This window comes from Ictalurus punctatus, chromosome 17, assembly GCF_001660625.3.
Source record: "Ictalurus punctatus breed USDA103 chromosome 17, Coco_2.0, whole genome shotgun sequence".
Lineage (NCBI taxonomy): Eukaryota > Metazoa > Chordata > Actinopteri > Siluriformes > Ictaluridae > Ictalurus > Ictalurus punctatus.
In genome coordinates this window covers 8,581,063-8,601,485 of record NC_030432.2, presented here as the reverse complement: position 1 = coordinate 8,601,485, position 20,423 = coordinate 8,581,063, and the positions used below count along the sequence as shown (strand labels likewise).

Here is a 20,423-nt window from a genome sequence, read left to right as displayed (position 1 = left end):
TGGCTGTACTGGCTGGGTGTGTCAGTTAAGGGTGTGAGTCTAAATAGGAGTCTAAATAAAGTGACAACCTTAATTTTTTTTTTTTTATTACTTTTTTAGTTTTTGTCTTATTATCTTACTAAATTTATGAGTAAGAGAAAATGAGAGACTGAGGAGGGAATGACTGTTTACAGCTGCTATAAAACAAGTGAAAGACTTATTATTAAAAAAAAAAATAAACAGTCTGGGGTGTGTTATTGGAAAATGAACCCTAGAAGGGGAAGGTGGGGAGTTAATCACACAAAGTGTATAATCCAAGGTTTTGTTTTTTTTTTCCTTACCAAGCTCACATATTAGGAAAAAAATTAATCCTGATCCTGTGATTCCATGGAAACTGAATTTATAGGGCTCTACAACTTTCATTCAAAAACATAAAACAAGTCCAAGAGAGCGAGAGAACAAAAGAGAGAATGTGTGAATGCTAAAGCAGCAGTAGAGTATGAGGCCAGCCCACTCCGGCTTTCCGTTTACACTCTGGCGAGAGCATGCGTCAGTCTTGGAGCCTAGAACGGCTAACTTCATTCTTTTTAAGTGGCTTAACACTACCTGGATGCTACACATTTACATTGTGATGTGACTAAGATGTCACGTCATGACAGAATTTTCTCAGATAAAATACAGAAAAAAATAGAAGGAACACACTTCCAAATTTCAGCAAAGTAATGCAAAGATTTGCTGACGATGCTACCCAACCCTCACTTCACACAAGGAGGTCTCTGAGCTACCAGCAAACAAATCAATAATTCTTTCATAAAAAAAAAAACTGGAGTACATTTAGTTTCCTCTCTCAGCTATTTATACACAGACTAGACAGTTTCGCAATCCTGGTTTGTTTAGCAGCGTTTCCACTGCAGGAACTTTTCCCCAGGAACTAGGGACTTTTGGAGGTACTCGGTGTGTTTCCAACAAGGGACCAGGGTCTAAATGAAGTTCAGGGTAAAATATTTCCCCCTCAGAAAGTCCCTACTGGAGAGGTCGTACTTTTTCATTGTTCAGGACCTTTGGGGGGGTGGTATTTGGGTGCTGAACATGCTGATTGGTTGAGTGAATGCAGCATTTTTTTTTTTCAACTACCATTTTTAAGTGTCTCTTGTGGTGCAGGGAGCTCACGGGTCTGTGAATTACAGCCAGCGGTCCCATGACTTTTTGTTGTTGGAAATCACAATCCACCATAATACAAGACTTAAAATATGCTTGAAATAAACTTTTTATCACTTGTGAGCTGTTGTTTTATGGACATACTGATGTGCACTCTACACAAGCACATACAGTAGATGAGGTTTACACACTACACTATCTTTCACCTGGAGTGATCCCGAATGAAGCACGCCTAATACCAAATCCTGCTTTCTCACAAAAATAAACACAAGTGCTATCTATCGAGTAAATGTCTGAGTTTGACCTGCATGGAAACAAGAAAAAAAGAAAAACTCGAGAAAAAGAGGAGGAAGGATTGGTTGGGGAGAAACGAGCAGTAAGCACGGTTTGTTCAAAATTTTGTTTGTACAAAAGTAATATTATTGTGATTGTCCCCAGTGTCAAAAATGACTCGTTAAACAATCCGTTCTAAAGGATTCATTCTAAACTCCTGGATTCATTCTAAACTCCTGGATTCATTCTAAACTCCTCCTTTCAGAGAGCATACTCCGCTCTGATTGGTCAGATGTTCCAGTCTGTTGGGATTGGTCGTGCGCTTTGATTTTTGTAACTTTGCAGACTTTTTACATTTCACAAACAGCTCTATAACACACTACATGAATGGTAATATCTGAAAAACCATAATAGGTGACTTTAAGGTGTATGATGGCAAAGCTAATCAGTGACAATGAAAAGAAATTAAATGTTAACCATAGTAACTGAATAATGATATTATTGGTATAATGATGGTAGTATGTAGGGGTTAGGGGATGAGAAACTGAAAACTAAATAGAATGACTATTAGTTATTAGCTATCTTCAGAAAGTAATAGCCTAAGTAAGCAAAATATAAGCAAAGCCTCTAATTTGCAAATGCCAATAAGTCATTGATAAGTGAGACTAGATCAGCTGATATTTGTCCATTTGATAGATTTTATTGTATTTGAGAACTGAGATGGTTTGGCAACACAGTCACACGATCGGTATCCAGTTTAGCAACTGGAGTTATGAAGAATAAAAAGCATACATGTACTGAGCACAATACAGAGCAGACAGCCAGATCAGACTTTTTCAGCCAAAAAAAACTACATTGTCTCCAAGTCTCCAACACTGTAAATGAAGGAGCGTAAAGACAGATTCAAGCAAGCCTTCTGTACTATCAGACACTAGGTTTTTTAACTCACACCATGAGTGGAAAAAGAAGAAGAAAAAAAAAAGGCTGTTGTGAAGAACAACTCGAATTACGTCCATTTCATTTCCCACAACACCCAGGCACGCAGTGCAAACCTGTCAGTTACGTCAGTTAGGATAAAACAACAACAACCCTAACACAGGCATTAATCACACATTTTCCACAAGAGGAAACTTTTACAAGACTACATAACAAATACTACACACATTTCAAAGTACTTGTACAAAACTGCATGCATTAACTATTGTATAATTTATGGCTGCAACGTTTCAGGTTCCCTGAAAACTGGTGTATTATAATGCAATTATATTCAGTACAAGATATCATTTTCTTGTTCTTGGTATACCAAGTATATATTTGTATTTTTTATTTGGATTATTTCCAAGACCGTTGCAGTTAGGATGACTTCCTGATTTGCACCCAGTGTTCCTGGGACAGGCTCCAGATCCATTGTGACCCTGAACAGGATAAAGCAGTTACTGAAGATGGACGGATGGATTTATGTATGTATGTATGTATGTATGTATGTATGTATGTATGTATGTATTTATTTTAGAGCTGCAACTAACGATTATTTTCATAATCGATTAGTTGGCCAATTATTTTATTATTATAATTTCCTCTTTTTTTTTTTTTTATTAATCCGATGGGGCGGGGCAAACTTTCAGTGGCCTTTTTTTGTTTATTTAAAATAAAATCCACAAACTGAATGTTACAAATATAAACTTCAGACTAAAACTTTACACAACTGTTTGTCCAAAACAGAAAAGAACCCAACACACACAGGAATATATTATTAATTTAGGACTGTAGTTTAATTCAGTGCTTTTTGTGAATCCATAACAAAATAATGCATAAGTACTTATATATAATATAAATTTAAACTAACTAAATAAGATAAAAATAATATTATTTATATATATATATATACACACACACACACACACACACACACATATATATATATATATATATATATATATATATATATATGTATAAAAAAAATAGATAGATATATAGATAGATAGGATAGATAACATCTTCTGGATTTTATGGATGCACAAAAAGCACTGAATTAAACTACAGTCCTAAATTAATAATAAAAACTCACTTTCACTGCACCTCGTGGTTTCTGTTACTCACTGCCTTTAGAGATATTTTACTTTTGATCATGTTTTAATTAGACATTACAGATCTTACTCGCGCTACACTGTGCATCATCGCATCTGCATCAAGCGTGAGGAGCATCGCGACCTTGTTATTAATATATTACTTCCGTTATAATAAACAACAGAATTTAAACTGCAAGTGCGCAAATACAGCATATAATAACAATAAACAAATTAAATTAAACCTTTTAAGCAACTCGTGACCAGATCACTGTCATGCTTCCGTGCTGCAGAAACTCTGCTTTATAAAGTTTATAAATCTTCTCGGCGGTGTTTAATATAAAATGCTCTGCTGCCTTAGAGGTCGCACACTTTCTTCCTCAGTCACGTGATGATTTCGCCTCCATCTGATGAGGACTGAGGTCATGTTGGGAATAAAAGATAACGCTGACAGTAACAGTAAATTGAATAAAGTCAGTGTCTGTGACTCTGAGGCTAAAGCTAGCAGTGTCGCATTACGTGCGTGTGACGTCAAATAGGGATGCACCGAATGTTCGGCAACCGAAATTATTCGGCCAGAAACAACAAAAAAAAGCATTTTCGGTGTTCGGCCGAATGAGTGAAAAGGCCGAATAAATTTGACCGAACAACGACGTGTTTGATGTTAAATAGCCTAGCAACCAGAGTGAGATGCGTGAATTTCACGACCTCCACTTCCAGCAGCGAGCTCGGAGCGATGAGGGGGCGCACGCATGTACGAGCTACGTGCATGAGTGCATGCTCTTCGGATGTTGACAACCGTGACATTGTTTACTGTGGACACTTGCGTTTGTTTTGTTTCTGTTCCAGAGTATTCAGTCACGTCGTGAGAAGTAAGGGAGTAGAGTACAGAAGCAGGTAAAGACGTATTTATTTAAGGGAACATAACATTAACAACGTATCTAACTATACTATATCTACTATAATACTCCGCGAGGTGTACAGGGATGCGAGCGGTATATATCCCGAATATAATCAGCCGTAGAACCGAATAGAACCATTTTTTTTTCTTCATTTTTTTTGTTGTAGGCTACAGAGTGTTAAATTCTTTCAGTCAGTTAGTTATAGGCCTAACATTGACTATTCAAGGGGGGCTCAAAGATGACCACATAAAAATATTTTTATTTTACTCATTTATTTATTTAAAGTTATATTGTGCCTTGTTGGTAGCCTATGCCTGCTGGAATGAAAAAAATGTTCAGTGTTAAATAAATATTTTGAAATTGTAGTTTTTGTAATTGATTTTTTTTCTCTGAAAAGCAAGACAAAATAGTAAAAAGCACATTTTGACTATTTAATTTATGCAATGGTGAAAAAAATGGTAAAATAAATGGAAAAAAACCGCGAAAATGTTCGGTATTTGGCCAAGTTTTTCATTATATTCGGTTTCGGCTTCGGCCAAGAATTTTCATTTCGGTGCATCCCTAACATCAAGCATCATCGACTAGGAAGTGGATTATACTTCCGGTTAGTAAAAACCCGCTAGTGTTCCATTTGAGATGATATTACCTTTCTAAAATTCACACACTAGATGGTAGAGTAGTCCGTGCACAGTGTAAGAGTATAGTATGTTACTTGGGACACAACTTTAGTGTTTACTCTCTGAGGCGTGTTTTCGGAACAGAAGTAACGTAAGGAGTAAATCTCCCCGTGCCGTGCAGACCAACTACTCGATAATGAGATTCGTTGACAACGATTTACATAATCGGTTATTATCTATTTTTTTGATTAGTTGATGCAGCTCAAATTTTTTTTATTTCCATAACCTCGTCTTCACCTACATATACAGTATTACCTCTTTTATATCAGATAAACCCATATCACTTCATCTGTTGAATAAGCAAACACATTTTAATGAGTCAACATTTATTTAATGGTGTTTTTCCACTGACAATCCTCAACATTAAGTGTGCAGGTCACTGATAAAGTAGATCCATAAATCAAAAGCAAAAAAGGAAAGACAAGTCAATCACAAGTCACACTTCACACACATCCATCTATGCATTTTCAATACAGCTTATCCTAAACAGTGCCGCAGGGGAGCATGGAATCTATCCCAGGGAACATGGGATACAATGGGGGGGGGCACAGTAGACAGGGTACCAACCCATCACAAGGCACTCTCACACACACAATTTGGAAATGCCAATCAGCCTACAGTGCATGTCTTTGGACTGGTGGAGAAAACTGGAGGACCCTGGAGAAAACCCCCGAATGACAGGGAGAACATGCAAACTCTGCACACAGGGCGGAGACCGGTTTCCAAACCCTCAACCCCGGAGGTGCGAGGCAAAAGCCAATGTGGTCACATGTGCACATTCATACTTGCAGTGAGTTGAATGGAAAATGAATCTTACCTGTCAGTGAGTGTTGGCTGTATGTCGCTCATTGGGCTTCCGTTTTACAGCTTGTATGCGATTTAAATCCAAATGGCATATTTAAGGTCCTGGCATCAGTCAGTGCACAGCATCAGTGGGCTGGAGCGCAGAAAAGTCCCCACACAATAAAAAGTCTAGACCATCTTCATGTAACTTTATCGCATCTTCAAGACAAAAAACCAAGTCCGATTTAAGAGGGGGGAAATGTTCAAAAAACGTCCAAACTCCTGCATGGGTCATTAGATAATAGAGAACACAAAACCTAGCACTTGCACATCGAATAATCGTTCGTTTGATCAAGTTATAAATGTAATAAATAGCTCGACTGATGTAATCTGCCTGAAATCCTTGCCTTCTTAAACTTCACTCATCACCCGAGTTAGAGGGAGAGAGAGAGAGAAAAAAAACCCTCTGCTATCAAATCTCTGCAACTAATCGCGCAGGCACAGGAGTGGACCGAATATTCAATCAACAACAACAACAACAACAACAACAACAAGAAACAACTAAGTAAAGAAGATTGTTCTATTAATATCCAGAATACAGACCCAGAATTTGTCTCTTCCCCCCAAAAGCGTCAAACACTTAATGTTACGCAGCACACAAACTGTTGCATGAATATACACATATAAATCGCACTAGTCATGCAAATATAATTTGTAATGTAAGCATTTGTAATCTGCAGGCCTAAAAACAAACAGTTCTAGTTCCAGCTACTAAAGCTAACGCTAACTCCGGCTAGCATCCAGACAGTTACTGCACAGGGGGAGCTGTTTCAAAACAAATAAACCTGACACCAACATGTTTGCAGCCCCTGTGTTTAAATGTTTTGTTTGTTTGTTTGTTTTAGAGAAAGTTTTGGTATTCATGCAGCAGTAGCCGGCTCTGATAGCAGTTTAAATAGTTTGGGTTCATTTTTCTGTGCAGAGATTTTCCATTAAGCGCAAACATTCAGCTTCTGAACAGAACAAAACAAAACAAAACGCTCGTTGAGAAAACAGACGAAAAATAAATGAGACAAGTATTAACACCGAGTTTGTAAGACTTGTCCGTTGTAAGGAGCTTCCAGAGAAAAAGCGGGTGCGTTCCGGTTAATCCAGAAAACAGGGAAAGTGTGCTGAGCTGTGAGCTGATCTGTGTCCGAGTTTGTTTCTCTCTCTCTCTCTCTCGCTCTCTCTCTCTCTCTCTCTCCCCCTCTCTCTCAGCTTTCTCCTGGATGGGGTTTGAAGGCACTACTAGCTAACTGATTCTGCTTCCTGCGATGTTGTAAAAACAATTCTTTGTTTGTTTTTTTGTTAGTCCGCGTTTGGTTTTCCAGGAAAGTTTTTTGTGGGGCATTATTGTTTCCCTTAACTTTTAAATAATCTGAATTTACACGAACTCTGTGTGGTTCTGAGAACGTACTTATAAGTGTGTCATTAAGTGTGTATGTACCGTACTGGAAAATAAACAAACAACAACAACAACAATAAAAACCATCACAGAAATTCTAATAGTTTTGACCACAAATACCATTACAAACCATCAGCTAACCATTAAAACCATTATTGGTCCTTAATGGTATCTTCTCGACATAACATGCCACCAATAGAAGGCAACAAAGTACCAGTAGAGACCCATAGGGACCATTACAGTTTACATTAAAACCAATACAAATTCTATGAGGGTTTCTATTGTTTGTTTGTTTGATTGTTTCTGCAGAGTACTGGGACTTTACACCAATACAGTAAGATATCTGCAACACTGTAGTGATACTTACCTGATACCACCTCCTAGTGTGTAGACCAGTCACTGCACCTAGACAGGTACTTAGACTGGAAGTAGCACTTGGGAGTGTGTGTGTGTAAATCATGTTTAAATCTCTTTGTGTGTTTTGGGAACAGGAGTACACTCTGGATGGGATTCCAGTCCATCACAGGGCACCTTGCACACATATTCACAACTAGGGGACATTTCAATGCACCAGTCTACACACCAGTTTGTTTTGGTGTGTAGGGACTTTAAGGCCAGTAATGTTGACCTGCCATTTCCTGTTCATCTGAAAAGACTCATCATCTCCCTCCATTATGAAGCTGATGCTCAATTCTGCAAAACTACGGAATAATGAGTACTGTTACTATACCAGGGGCTGCAGTCATCCTTTATGAACTGCTAGTATAAGTCATACAGTCATACATCCTACGATGTAGATATGCAGGAGAGTGTGTGAATAATGCCACTCACACTGCTGCTGTTTCTGCATGTGCACACCGTTGTCATGCATGTGGTATAAACCTGGCAACTCTGCTTCACATCGTGCTGTATCACACCATCACACATTGATTATTTTCCTACATCAACAAGCTGAATGGAATTGATGGGCTGCTTTGTCAAGAAATGCTAGTTTTGTGTAGTCACTTACAGTACTTGTGTTACTGACATACAAACCCAAATCTGAAAAAGTTGGGACAGTAGGGAAAACAAAACAAAACAAACAAACAAAAAGAGTCATTTGAAAATTCAATTCACCCTGTACTATATTCAAAACACATTAACACATTTGATGTTTTACTTTGTGAATGTAATTTATTTTTGCAAATATACACTCGTATCAAATCTGATGACTCAACACACTCCAAAAAAGTTGGGACAGTCGACTGTTTACCACTGTGTAACATCAGGATCTCCATTACAGACTCATGACAGTTTTTAAGACAGTGAGGTCCAAGGGATCGGAGATCACATTCAGAAGTGGTTTTCGGCCTTGCCCTTTACGTGCCGAGATTTGACCGGATTTGAAGACACTTATTAGGATGTTAAATAATTTTACTGTAGTCCTTTTTTTAATTTCTTAAAAATTGGGGTGGGGCGGGTTTGCAGCAGGCACAAAGTAACAAATTGCCTGAGGCTGGAATTGAAGAAAGAAATAGTTGTGTTTTAAAGAAAGAAATTATTTCAGTAAGAAAGAAGTACACTAGTAAAGTTCTCTACGAGGCTAGAGGGCAGAGCGAGGTTCTCTGCGAGATCATTAGGAGGAGGGATACTCTCCGTGAAGCATGAGGGGGGAGCGGTGTTCTCCGTGGAGTAGAAAGGGGGAGTGACATACGGCATGAAGCAAAGAAAAGGAGCGATGTCTTCAGCGGAGCAAGAAGGCAGAGCGACGTCCTCAGTTGAGCAGGAAGGAAGGCGGAGCGACGTCCTCAGCCGAGCAAGAAGGAAGGCGGAGCGATGTCCGAAGCGGAGCCTGGCATAGTGACGTCCGAGGCAGAACAGGGAAGAAAAGCAGAGTTCTTGGCCGTGCCGGGAGGTGGAGTAACGTCTTCAGCTGAACAGTGAGACTGAGCGGCGTCCTCAGCTTAACAGGAATGCCAAGCGGCATCCTCAGATGAGCAGGGAGACTGAACAATGTTCTCAGTCTATTCGGCATGCTGGATGAGATCCACAGTGGGGGAGGGAGGGTGGGAGATGGTTCCAGCCTGGTTGGAAGGCTCTCCTTTGGCATACCCCATTACGGAGTACATCACGTTGAGCCATTCCCGATTGGCTTCTATGAGGGAGAATTTCCACTCCTGCTCCCATCTCGGCTTTTCCCACTCATACGGGGCCTCTTGGACCCTGAAAAATTCTGCTGCATCCATGTTGAGGTCTCACCGTCTGTCACGAATTCAAGGTGGAGACAGATGCAAGTGCAGATACTAAAGTTTAATAAAGAACAAAACAAAACTAGAGCTGCAACAACTAATCGATAAAATCGACAATAATCGATTATGAAAATAGTTGTCAATGAATCTCAATATCGATTAGTTGGTCTGCGCACATTTACTCATTATGTTACCTCTGTTCTGAAAAAACGCTTGAGAGTAAATACTAAAGTTGTGTCCCAAATGCAGTACTTAACACTTACACTATGCACCATGTACTCTACCATCTACAGTGTGAAATTTAGAACGTTAATATCATCTTAAATATAACACTAGTGTTTTTTTTTTACTAACCGGAAGTATAAGCCGCTTCCTGGTCGACGGCACATGATATCATACGTAATGCGACGCCGCTAGCTTTAGCCTAATACCGACAATGACCCTTCTTCAGTTTCACTGTTTATGCCAGCATTACCTTTTATTCCCAATATGACCCCAGTGACCATCAGACGAGGCAAAATCGTCACGTGACTGAGGAAGAATGTCCTCTAAGGCAGGGGCGCATTTTAGATTAAACACTGTGGAGATCAAACAGTGATGCACAAGCACAAACTTATATTTATATCCAAAATGCTCCACTGTGTGCAAGGGACAGGGGAAACTGGTGCAAGCTGCTTAAATTTAATTCCAGTTTATTATCGTTATATGTTGTATTTGCACGTTTGCAGTGTAACTTTTATTATAGTTTATTATAAGGTAGGGCTGCACAATTAATCGAATATCGATCACAATTACTATTTTGACTGCTCACGATTAAATGAACATGATCGACTGCGATATTGACCTTTAAGTTTGTTCATCACTAATAGAAAACTCTACTGCAGATCAAATCAAGCGCTTCCTAAACTTACAGCCAATCACCCTAGAACGGCGCCGGTTGACGTCATTTTGTAGTGCCAAACCCGGGAAACGAGTTAGCATTTTAGCGCTCGAGCTTCGCTGCGCGAGGGGGAAATCATGATACTAACATGATGCTAAGTGGCACTATAGAGGTTGTTGGGGACATTAAAAGTCATCCCGCCGAACAGGAAAAAACTTTGCAGATAAACTCGGGGCTCTACACTGCGACCATTTCACTCGCATTTGCGACTGAAAAGTGACTGTGAATAAATATTTATTCGCACCAGTGCGAGTGACCTGTTCGGAGTTGTATATACAATCGGAATAAAAACTACAGGAAGTGCAAAATGCATCTACACCGCGCAACAGTTACTTTCACACTGCTTTTCATCTCCTCAGTCAACCGAAGAAGTGTGTAAATACTGCAGAGAAGCCATTATGATGAAAAGTAACACTGAACATCATGTGTCTCTCAACTTGCCGATATCACCAACCGCCATCTTTTATTGATCCCGCAAAATGACCTGAACCTGCGACTGTGACCTGCTCGTGTAAACACAGCGGCGTCGGGCGGAGTAAATGAATAATAATGCTAACGCTACAAGGTGGGTTTAATTCAAACTTATTTATTAAATAATTCCTCACTAATCATAATCAAGAGTAGCAACTTCAGTCTGTAAACATACAGTACACTACCGCTCTTCCTTCACTCTCTTCACCAACTCTAATCGACAGTGCATTCACTTCATTTAAACTCAGGGTTGCCAGTTATCTCCAGAAACGTCAACTCCAGTTTCCATGTTTTGATTCAAACCCCCAAAAGACACAATATTATCTGCAGACATGGCAACACTGTACTGGAGGACCGATCTAAAAGGAACTGAAACAAACAAAAATAAAACTACTAAAATGTAAAGACAGAAAATGTGCTTAGTTATAAATAAACCATTTAATATAAAAATAGATATTATAATAACTTCATAAAATATAAATGAAATGTTTAATTATTATGGATTGTATTTAATATCAATTTGACATTAAGCTTAGTTTGCGATCTCCTTAGAAGGCTATTAGCCTTCTTTTTCCTAATATGAATAATTTCTGTTTTAGTCTACTTTTAATTAGGACTCTTTATTGTTTAATATATTTTTAAAAATATTTTATGCTTACCAGATAGAAATCACATTTGGGCCGATTCCGGTAGAAATGCGCCACTGTCGGCTCTATGGCGGTGTCGGCGATAAGGTAATTGCCCAGAGTCCTACCGACTGTTCACACCACTTCTGGCGGACAGAATGGTTTTGTTATGTGGGCCAATCTCGGCTGAAAGCGGGTATATTTGCGGCAGGTCCATACTCGGTGTAGCTCTGTGTATCTACCAGTCCGTTAAGTCACAGTCGGGCCACAGCTAGAATTAAGGAGCTCAGCCGCCTGGGAAGAAAAAAAAAAGAAAAGTTTTGGCGGTTAAATCAGTTCGGATCCTCGAGGCTGCGGTCATTCTTCGTTTTCAAGATGAATCATTTTAGCTGAAGAATATAAGTAATTTAATTGAGTAATTCCAGTCTACAATATTGTTTGATATTTAAAATGTCAGGAAGAAAATGTTTTTTAAAAATCTTTATAATGGTATGTGCGGTGGCGACGAGAACATAACACCAGATGGTGTGCTAGCAGCATAGCTCATTTAGTTCACGGTAATGATGTGTATAAGAGGCAGGAGTACGTGATAAAGTGCCCAAATTGTATATTCATTCATGCAGTAGATCCTGATGGCTTTTTATTTAATGTCTTTGTTTATTGGGATAGCTAACACGCTAATCCTCGGACAGAAATAGGGGAGGGGTTCAGCTTGGCTGAAGACCCGTGATCTCTCAGTTGTTCTTCGGGATAACAGCAGTCGGGAGACGCAGAGCGTTTGGCATCGTAACAAAATCTGATTCTCACAGCGCGACACAAATTTTTTTTTTTTTTTTTTTTTATAAAGTTTTTTTTTTGTTATAATTTTTGCTCTACAACTAAGACACAAACTCCTCGTTTATTCCTTCCCTTTCCTCTTTTACTACTTTTATTTAATTTTTTGGTCCTGAATGTTTGGTGAGAACTTTCTGGAACATGGAGCTAATGCTAATTTAATATGTTCTGTCAGAAAACCCTCACCACCTGCAGCATGCTGTGGTCCAGTTATTAGATCATATTGTCCACTTGTCATGATAACAGACATGTTCAGCTCAACAATGGACTTCTTATGGTGTTTGTGCAATTCTTAGCCTAGCAACATACTATTTTATTTAATTATTTTTTCTCATTGAGTGATCCTGAAGCGATTGAATAATGTTTAAATGCAACTTATTTTACAGACAGCTATAAAGAGGGCAGGACCGGGTCAGACCTCCAGTCAGACGTGGAAGTGTCTGGGAAAAGACCACCAAGGTGTAAAACATATGGATATTTGTTCAGCACATCACTATTACTATTCCTTGATGCTTTGAGGCTGTATTTAAAATGGTATTTTTCATGAAACATTGTAGAATTTAGCAATATAGTCAATATTTTAGAAGTGTACATTTTAGTGTTGATCAATTTCATTTTTTATTAGGAGGAGTGTCCGGACCCCCTGGAGATAAGGAGCATTGATTGTTTGACTCAGAGGATGTGTGACACACCACCCAAACACATTCTTCCACCTGCCCCCACTGTTAACTTCCCCACAGTCACCCCAAACACCATTTTCATCCCTGTTCCCACCACCACTTTACCACCAGCAGCAGCACATGGCTCATTCATAGAGATGCTGCAGAACTGGCAGCCGATGGACGATATGCCATGTGAGTGTATTTTTCTGCTTTCTGATTGACTTTCTTTTGTAGGTATTAAATTTGTAGAACATTTTTCCTCACTTCCCTTAACACAGTGTTCTCTTGTTGTGCTGACGGGTTGTTAGACTTTATGAGGGGGCTCCCAGTAATCATCAGAACCAGGTCGGGCCAACTGTGATTTCTGCTCAGCCATCTTACTGGTATTTGTATAGGTTAGGAATGAGACTAAGGATGGAGTTGTATAGTTTTGTAGTGTGTATCATTTTTAAATATTGTTAACTTCTTTATCATAGCCTTGCTGAGGGTGGTGTTAAATTAGTGACTAAATTAGTGATGGTGCTGGACCAACAAACCACTGAGATCGCTTCAACTGCAGGAAGTCCAGGTGCAGCCTTTGGATATTGATGAAGAATTACTGCCCTTGCAAGACCTTCCTCAACTGTGTAGACTGGAGCAAATGATGCAACAGAGCCCAGATTACAAGCAAAAACTGGTGAGAATTTTTTTTTTCTTTCTTTAACAATTGCTTGCACAATTACACATATACTGAGAGTGTTACTTTTTTTCTCAAAATGAGACACTCATACTCAAAGCACAACATTCAACACCACTTTGATATGAGGGAACAGTTATGACCTAATCTTTATCAGGAACCAAGCAACCATAAAGTCAGATTTTTAATTTCATTGCATTATTTACAACTTGATATTATGGAGTCGAGTGTAATGTAAAATCAAATGACAGCTTTAACTTTAATTGCGGAAAGACCATGGTAAAACTAGGATAAGCCATGGCTAGGTGTGCATTAAACGATTTGAACGAGTGGTTCTTTGCCTCCACATCATGCATTAAAATCGTTTAATGCACACCTAGCCGTGGATTACTCCTTACATATCATCTGAGAGAGACAGATAACTCTGTATGTAAACAGATATACTTACCAATTACGACCTCTGCGAGTTGGAGAGTGACCAGTGAAGTCTTTACATTGACTCCCCTCCAATGGAGGTTCTTTGCCAATGAGTTGGCAATCACCCTCTTCAATATGTGCCAGGTGCAGTCGCGCACATGTGCCCCGTCAATAAGCGCCAACCAGTTTACCTGAAACCGATTTTTAAAAAACAATAATATAATATAAAAATTAATAAGCATGTATTTCCTCATCACCTATGTCAGTGCTTCTCACTACGCCTGCAGTTACCCTGCCCTGTGTTTTCCATGTTTTCCTCCTCTACCAAAGATAAGGTTCCTTTATACAATGTCTTGGCCTCCCCTAGATAGTTCTAAACACTAGTTTTAATTTTCACCTTTGTACCCCTTAAAATGGATTAGTAGTTAAAAACTTTTTATTCTTGTCTTACCTTGAGATGAGCCTCCTAGGGAAGAGTCAACATCTGTGAACGGAAAAATAAAATACTATAACAAGCAGTAGTTGTGCTTGGTCTACATGAAATGAATCAAACCTCAATGGACATGCTGGTAGACTGAGGTTGATGCTCATACCATCTGGGGTGCCTAGAGGTTCCTCAACAGGTCGCCTAGCTCTGTTCATTCCTGTGGTATGAATAGTATAGCTCAATATAAAGTTTCTGGTGTCACATGTTCATACACAAACTGTTCTACACCTTTAAGGTGAAACTGTAAATCTCTAGCAAGATATCCTCCACATCCCAAACAAAAACAGTTAAAACTGAAAGGTCTAATTTTGTTGGGTAGTGATTTGGTTGATGCTTTACTTTGTGAAATTTGTTGTCAAGGTACAGTATAAGTCAGCTTATTTTTGTGGTATGTCTATGACAAGTGCAATAAGCAGATGAACCTCAGCCTATTAACAGTCAAGATACTTTAAATTTACTTGGCACATATTGACCATATTACTAAGTTTAACAATGACCATATTGCTTCAGTAACAGGTGTGTATATCTGAACTATTGTATAATACTTTTGTACATCATATGGTACACTCATGTTGACTTTAATGAATTGATGATTGTATGTTTGTGCTTTTACCCATTTCTGTTGGTGTCTGTGGATATGTCTCCTCATCATCAGTGTCTTCACTTTGCTCAGAATCAGTCAAGTCTATGTTCTCTAACAAAATATAAACATTTTGACCATCGGAAAAGTTGAACATTGCAAATGTTAGAGTAAAAAAAATTAACAATAATCATGCTGAAATTTGATGAATATTAAATATTATTGAATAATAAAAATTTAAGGTTTGTATGCAAGGGATTATCTTTAGGCTAGGAATACTTGATAACCTTTACACTAAACTATAAAATATAATTTATAACAACTTTAATAGCAATACCTTCAATTTCAGTCTCTTCTAATGTTGTGCCCTGAAGATTTGTAAGTGAACCTTTCTCCATGGCAAGTAGTAGTTTGGATATTTTGGCCAGCTGGGTTGTAGCCTCAGGAAGCCTGTAATACTCTCTGAGGACACGAATATCGTGGCCCAAAAAGTCAGCAACTTGGTCCAACTCGTGGTTTTTGAGGTTTAGGACCTGTGACAAAGTTGCTACATGTTTGTGTAATTCTGTTGACTTGAGGAGTTCAGGGTTTTGCGCACCACACTCATTTGCATAAATCCTCAGACAGTCTTGTCCTCGTTAAGGAGTCAAACAGTTGGGTCTTGCAAACAGGAATATGTTTTCTTCTGGGACTCCATGCTCTTTTCTTCTGCTTATGAGGCATGTTAAGGCATCAACCATGTCTGACAATAGCAACACTGCAACCTTTCGCCCCCTTTTACCACTAATTTCCTCCCGACTGAAATGTGCACAAAGTTTTTGTTCAAACTTTGTGACTCCAACAGCAACTTCAATATTTAGGGCAGCTGTGTCCCTTTCTAGGAAGCCTTTTAATTGCATCTTTGCAACCTCTCCTCCACGTCTTCGGTTGAACAGTATTATTTTAGCTAGAGTTGCTCTGCAAAGTTCCCCACAGACTTGTGCTGATGGAATCTTTAAGTTCTCAGATGCTAAACCAGCAATCTTTTCAAGATGCTTGTGAAGACATTGTACATCCTCTGTGAAAGGGAGGGTTGAGGGATGGCTTGTTAAAGTGCCCCTCATTCAAGGTGGTCAAAGCTGTGTGTGAAACAAGTTCAGACCATTTTGCATTATATAGCCTTTTGAATGTCTGTGTTGACTTTATCCCCTCACTGTCTTCTGCCATTAGAGCTCTGCCATGTATAATGTCACATCTTTTTCAAGGAGTGGCCCAACTTAAGAGCAAGGCTTGGAGTCTGGTAGGAGTTATTTTCGTCATCAAACCTAGACATCATCTTGACAGCTTGGATAACCACCTAAAAATTTACAGTTCTTACAGCATCCTCAAGAGTCTGTACCGAAAATTCTCTTTGCAGAATCAGCAGAAGTGTTCCAAGTTCCCGGAGCTTTTGTCGAATATAGTCATATTTGGTGGGATCCTGCCCATATTTATTGAAAAATGATCGGGCCAGCTGAATAATGCAGAAGTCACTCCTCAAAGCAGCAGAGATGTCATCATCTTTCATCACAGTTAATAGCTTCCAAACATGTATTAGACATTGTTGCCAAAGTCAAGACCCTAGTTCTTCCTGGCTCTGCCCGATCTTCCACTGGTTTTGAAAGACAATTTCTAACGTGTCGCCACAGATCTCTCCGGAGAAACATTGCATTGCAATACATACAATGCACGTAGAAGCAAACCAAAGAAAAAATATAGTTCAAAGGACTGAGTCTTAACAATCCGGTCCCACTTGCTAAAACATCTTTATTGTGTTCAAAGTTCCCTTTGTTCCGCAGTTTGTCCAGCATTTTTTTTTTTACGTGGTTTGGAATGGTTTGGCAGTGCCAAAACCCGAGCAACATCCACATTTGTTTTCTCATGGATTTTTAAGTGACGTGTAAATTTTGACTGTGGTTTTCCACAAATGTAGCAGTAACTCTTCTTGCTTACTGATGAGGATATATTTGAAGACTGCACACATGGATCTTCCCCAGTTCCTGTGCCATCCTCATCTGTGCAGACTGGATCTTTTGGCAGTGAATCTTGGCAGTTAATGAGGCTTTCTTGGCATTGTCTGCCATTTTGAATTTCTGCAGTAGATTCTTTAGACACTTTAATACTTTGAAATTTTGAGAGTTGTTCTAAAGACACCATGCTCCCTTCTGAATGTCATGCTATGGATGCAATTGTGGAAGTTTTAAACATTTGATAATAAACAAACAAAATACAAAAGACTCTACAACTAAGATACAAAACACAGTGGCAAAGACAAAAACATAGTAAGACAACATGAAACAAGGAAGCAGTGCAAACAGTGGCTATATATAGGAGTGCTCCTTAACCAGTAAGTGAGTTCAGGTGCAGGTGCTCATGTGACTGATGAGTACAGTGCAGTGGCTGCTGGGAACTGAAGTCCAGAGTTTCTTCCCTGATACCTGACACTGAACTGTCTGAAGAAGTATCAGGTACATAGTCCTCATCTGGCATGTCCTCACTGAAAAATTGTTCTTCGGAATTCTGAAATGGAAAAACAAACACTCTCCCTTGTTTAAAAAAAAATTTTTAAAAATGCATTTCAAAGGAATAGTTTACTCAGAAATAAAAATTTCCTGATTATTTACTCAACCCCAGGCCATCCAATATGTATATGACTTTCTTCAGCTGAAAAGAAAATGAAGTTTTGGAGGAAAACGTTCCAGGATTTTTCTCCATTTAATGCACGTGAATGGGGCTCAGCTTAGACCATTTTTGACGGACCAAAATCCATATTTAGTAGCTTTAAAGTAATCCACACAACTTAATTAATGACTTCAGCTGACAAATAAGGGGCTTGGCGAAACAATGTTATTTTCAGGAAAAAATAATAATAAAATAAAAGATATACTTTTTAACTATAAATGCTTGCCTTGGTCCAGCAACCTCTCCGTGACATATGCGCGTTGGGAAGGTCACACCCAAGAGGCAAGAACCGCCCCATTGTTTACAGTGTGGAGAAGGAATACTGTCCAGAAGTTTAATGTTCATCACTGTATATTAGTATTTGTGTCAGGTTATTGTTAAAAAAGGTCTATTCAGGTGTGCATCCTGGATGCATCACGTGTGACCTTCCCAACGTGCATACGTCATGCGAGAAGTCGTGAACTAAACAGTCTTCTGAATGTGCATCACAGAGCTGGCCAAAGGCGATAATTTGTAGTTAAAGTCTGTATGTATATAAAAAAAAAAATTCTGAAAATGAGTTATGGTTTTGCGAGAGAAGATCCTTATTTGTGGGCCGGAGTCATTCGGATTACTTTGACGCTGCATAAATATGGATTTGGGAGTGTCAAAAATGGTCTACGATGATCCCCGTTTACTTGCATTAGATGGAGAAAAAGTCATAAAAGGAAGTGATGGATGGATAGAATGTGAGAATAATTGAAAAGAGGAAAAAAGAAAGGAGAGATAGTTGTAAAGAAAGTGATACAGGTCAATGGGTGCAAAGTGAATTACTGAAAACATGACTGAGGGACAGACGGATAGAAGACTGCTAAGAGAAAATACAGATTAGAAAATGTGTTACAGTAGTAGTGCTAGATGGATAGACAGAAAATAAAGGAGCGAAATAAAAGAAAAATATAATTACCATTTGTAAAAAGATAGATGAGAATATTTCTGATTAAAGCATAGATGGAGAAATAGATGAGTGTTACTAGAAATTCAGTGATTCAGATACATCGAGGTTAAAAAAAAAAAAGTGGTCCAGACAGACAGAAAAAAGAAAGAAAAATGCTTTCAAAAGTGATAGATGACAGAACAATAGATAATCAGTGTGAAAGAAAGTGTGACTATAAGATGGAAGAGAAAGGAGATAAAAGAAAGAAAAGGGAGGGAACTAAAGAGAGGTATATGGAGAGAGAGAGGGATAGAAAAATAGACAGGTAGATAAGAATGAATAACTGCTAAAAAGGTGAAGTAGGAGTGTATCCAACAAATACACTAGAGAATGAGAAATATGAATAGTGTGACGTAGGTAGACAGAGTTTGATAATAGAACGAAAGAAAAAGGAAAAAATAGAAAGAGGGAGTAGGGAAGCAAGAAAGAAAAGAGAGAGAAGTAAGACAGATTAATAAAGAGATGGAGAGATGGATGGACCGAAGAATACAAAGGATACGTTTAACTCAGAAGAGTATGTCAACTTTTTCAAGCGAAATTAATGATGCATTTAGAATGGGGGGAAAAAAGCATGTAGGCTTTGTCAGTTACACAATAATTTAGGGTTTTATGGGAAAACATTTTGAGAAAAATCTTTTACTTGTCAGAACAAAATACTTACCCTTACATCTCACACCAAGTCACTTAAAAGCAGAAAAGGGTCCACTACAGCTGTCACATTTATCCAAGCTTGATACTACTGAGGAGATTACGTTATGTTTGCAATTCTGTTTTTAAAAAAATAAATAAAATCTGATTATCCTATCTTAAGTGGAAAAACTCTAAATAGATGTTAAGAGATTAACTAGAGAGTTGGGGTTTAAATAAATCATTTTAATAGTTCCATTATAACAAAATGTATGCATCACTAATGTATTACATTGTAAGGCATAAAAATAATTATGGTACAAATATGCAAACTGTTCCTACATTGAGTTCTATCAATCCCCACAACACACAGTATGACACCAACAGTAGTTATGGGGACGTACAGTGCATCCGGAAAGTATTCACAGCGCTTCACTTTTTCCACATTTTGTTATGTTACAGCCTTATTCAAAAACGGATTAAATTCATTATATTCCTCAAAATTCTACAAACAATACCCCATAATAACAACATGAATGAAGTTTGTTTGAAATCTTTGCAAATTTATTTAAAAAAAAAAAAAAAAAAAGCACATGTACATAAGAGAAGCAGTGAACTTCTGGCCATCTTCCACAATACACAGTATGACACCAGCAGTAATTACGGGGACGTACACATTGTCTGTCGCTAATTCAGAATTGAAGAGAGATTTGTTGTAGTGCTAGCATTACATTGAAATTAGAAAAGTATACAAATGGGGTTGTTTAACTGGCAGTCGCCTTGCAGTGTCACTAAATACTTCTGTACCATGGTAAATATGGGCTAACTTTTTAGCATGTGTGCATATCTAGCTAACGTGAACATGACCATTACAAAGCAACAAATGACTGGCCTGTCTTAATATCAAATACAGT

The 20,423-nt window shown here is 38.5% G+C and overlaps 1 protein-coding gene and 1 long non-coding RNA gene across 7 annotated transcripts in view; one reads left to right on the top strand and one right to left on the bottom strand.

The window, feature by feature from the left end:
• Nucleotides 1-7,092, bottom strand: part of arhgef12a (Rho guanine nucleotide exchange factor (GEF) 12a) — a 69,766-nt gene extending 62,674 nt beyond the window's left edge. For 4 of the 5 annotated variants that reach the window (XR_008398196.1, XM_017490963.3, XM_017490964.3 and 1 more), the window contains exon 1: nucleotides 5,873-7,092. Coding sequence is in view for 4 of the 5 variants with exons in the window: in XM_017490963.3 (XP_017346452.2) it covers nucleotides 5,873-5,904 (32 nt within the window). In the remaining variant the exon portion in view is untranslated. The remainder of the gene's footprint in view (nucleotides 1-5,872) is intronic. The other variant, XM_053687183.1, reaches the window with a different exon arrangement.
• Nucleotides 7,093-10,500: 3,408 nt separating this feature from the next.
• On the top strand, nucleotides 10,501-19,486 carry LOC124629118 (uncharacterized). 2 transcript variants are annotated; one of them, XR_006984002.2, is made up of 4 exons: nucleotides 10,501-11,018; nucleotides 12,771-12,843; nucleotides 13,010-13,238; nucleotides 13,355-19,486. It is a non-coding gene; the product is annotated as an uncharacterized LOC124629118 (long non-coding RNA). The 2 variants fall into 2 exon arrangements; XR_006984001.2 differs by having other exon boundaries at nucleotides 13,010-19,486.
• Nucleotides 19,487-20,423: the final 937 nt, after the last annotated feature.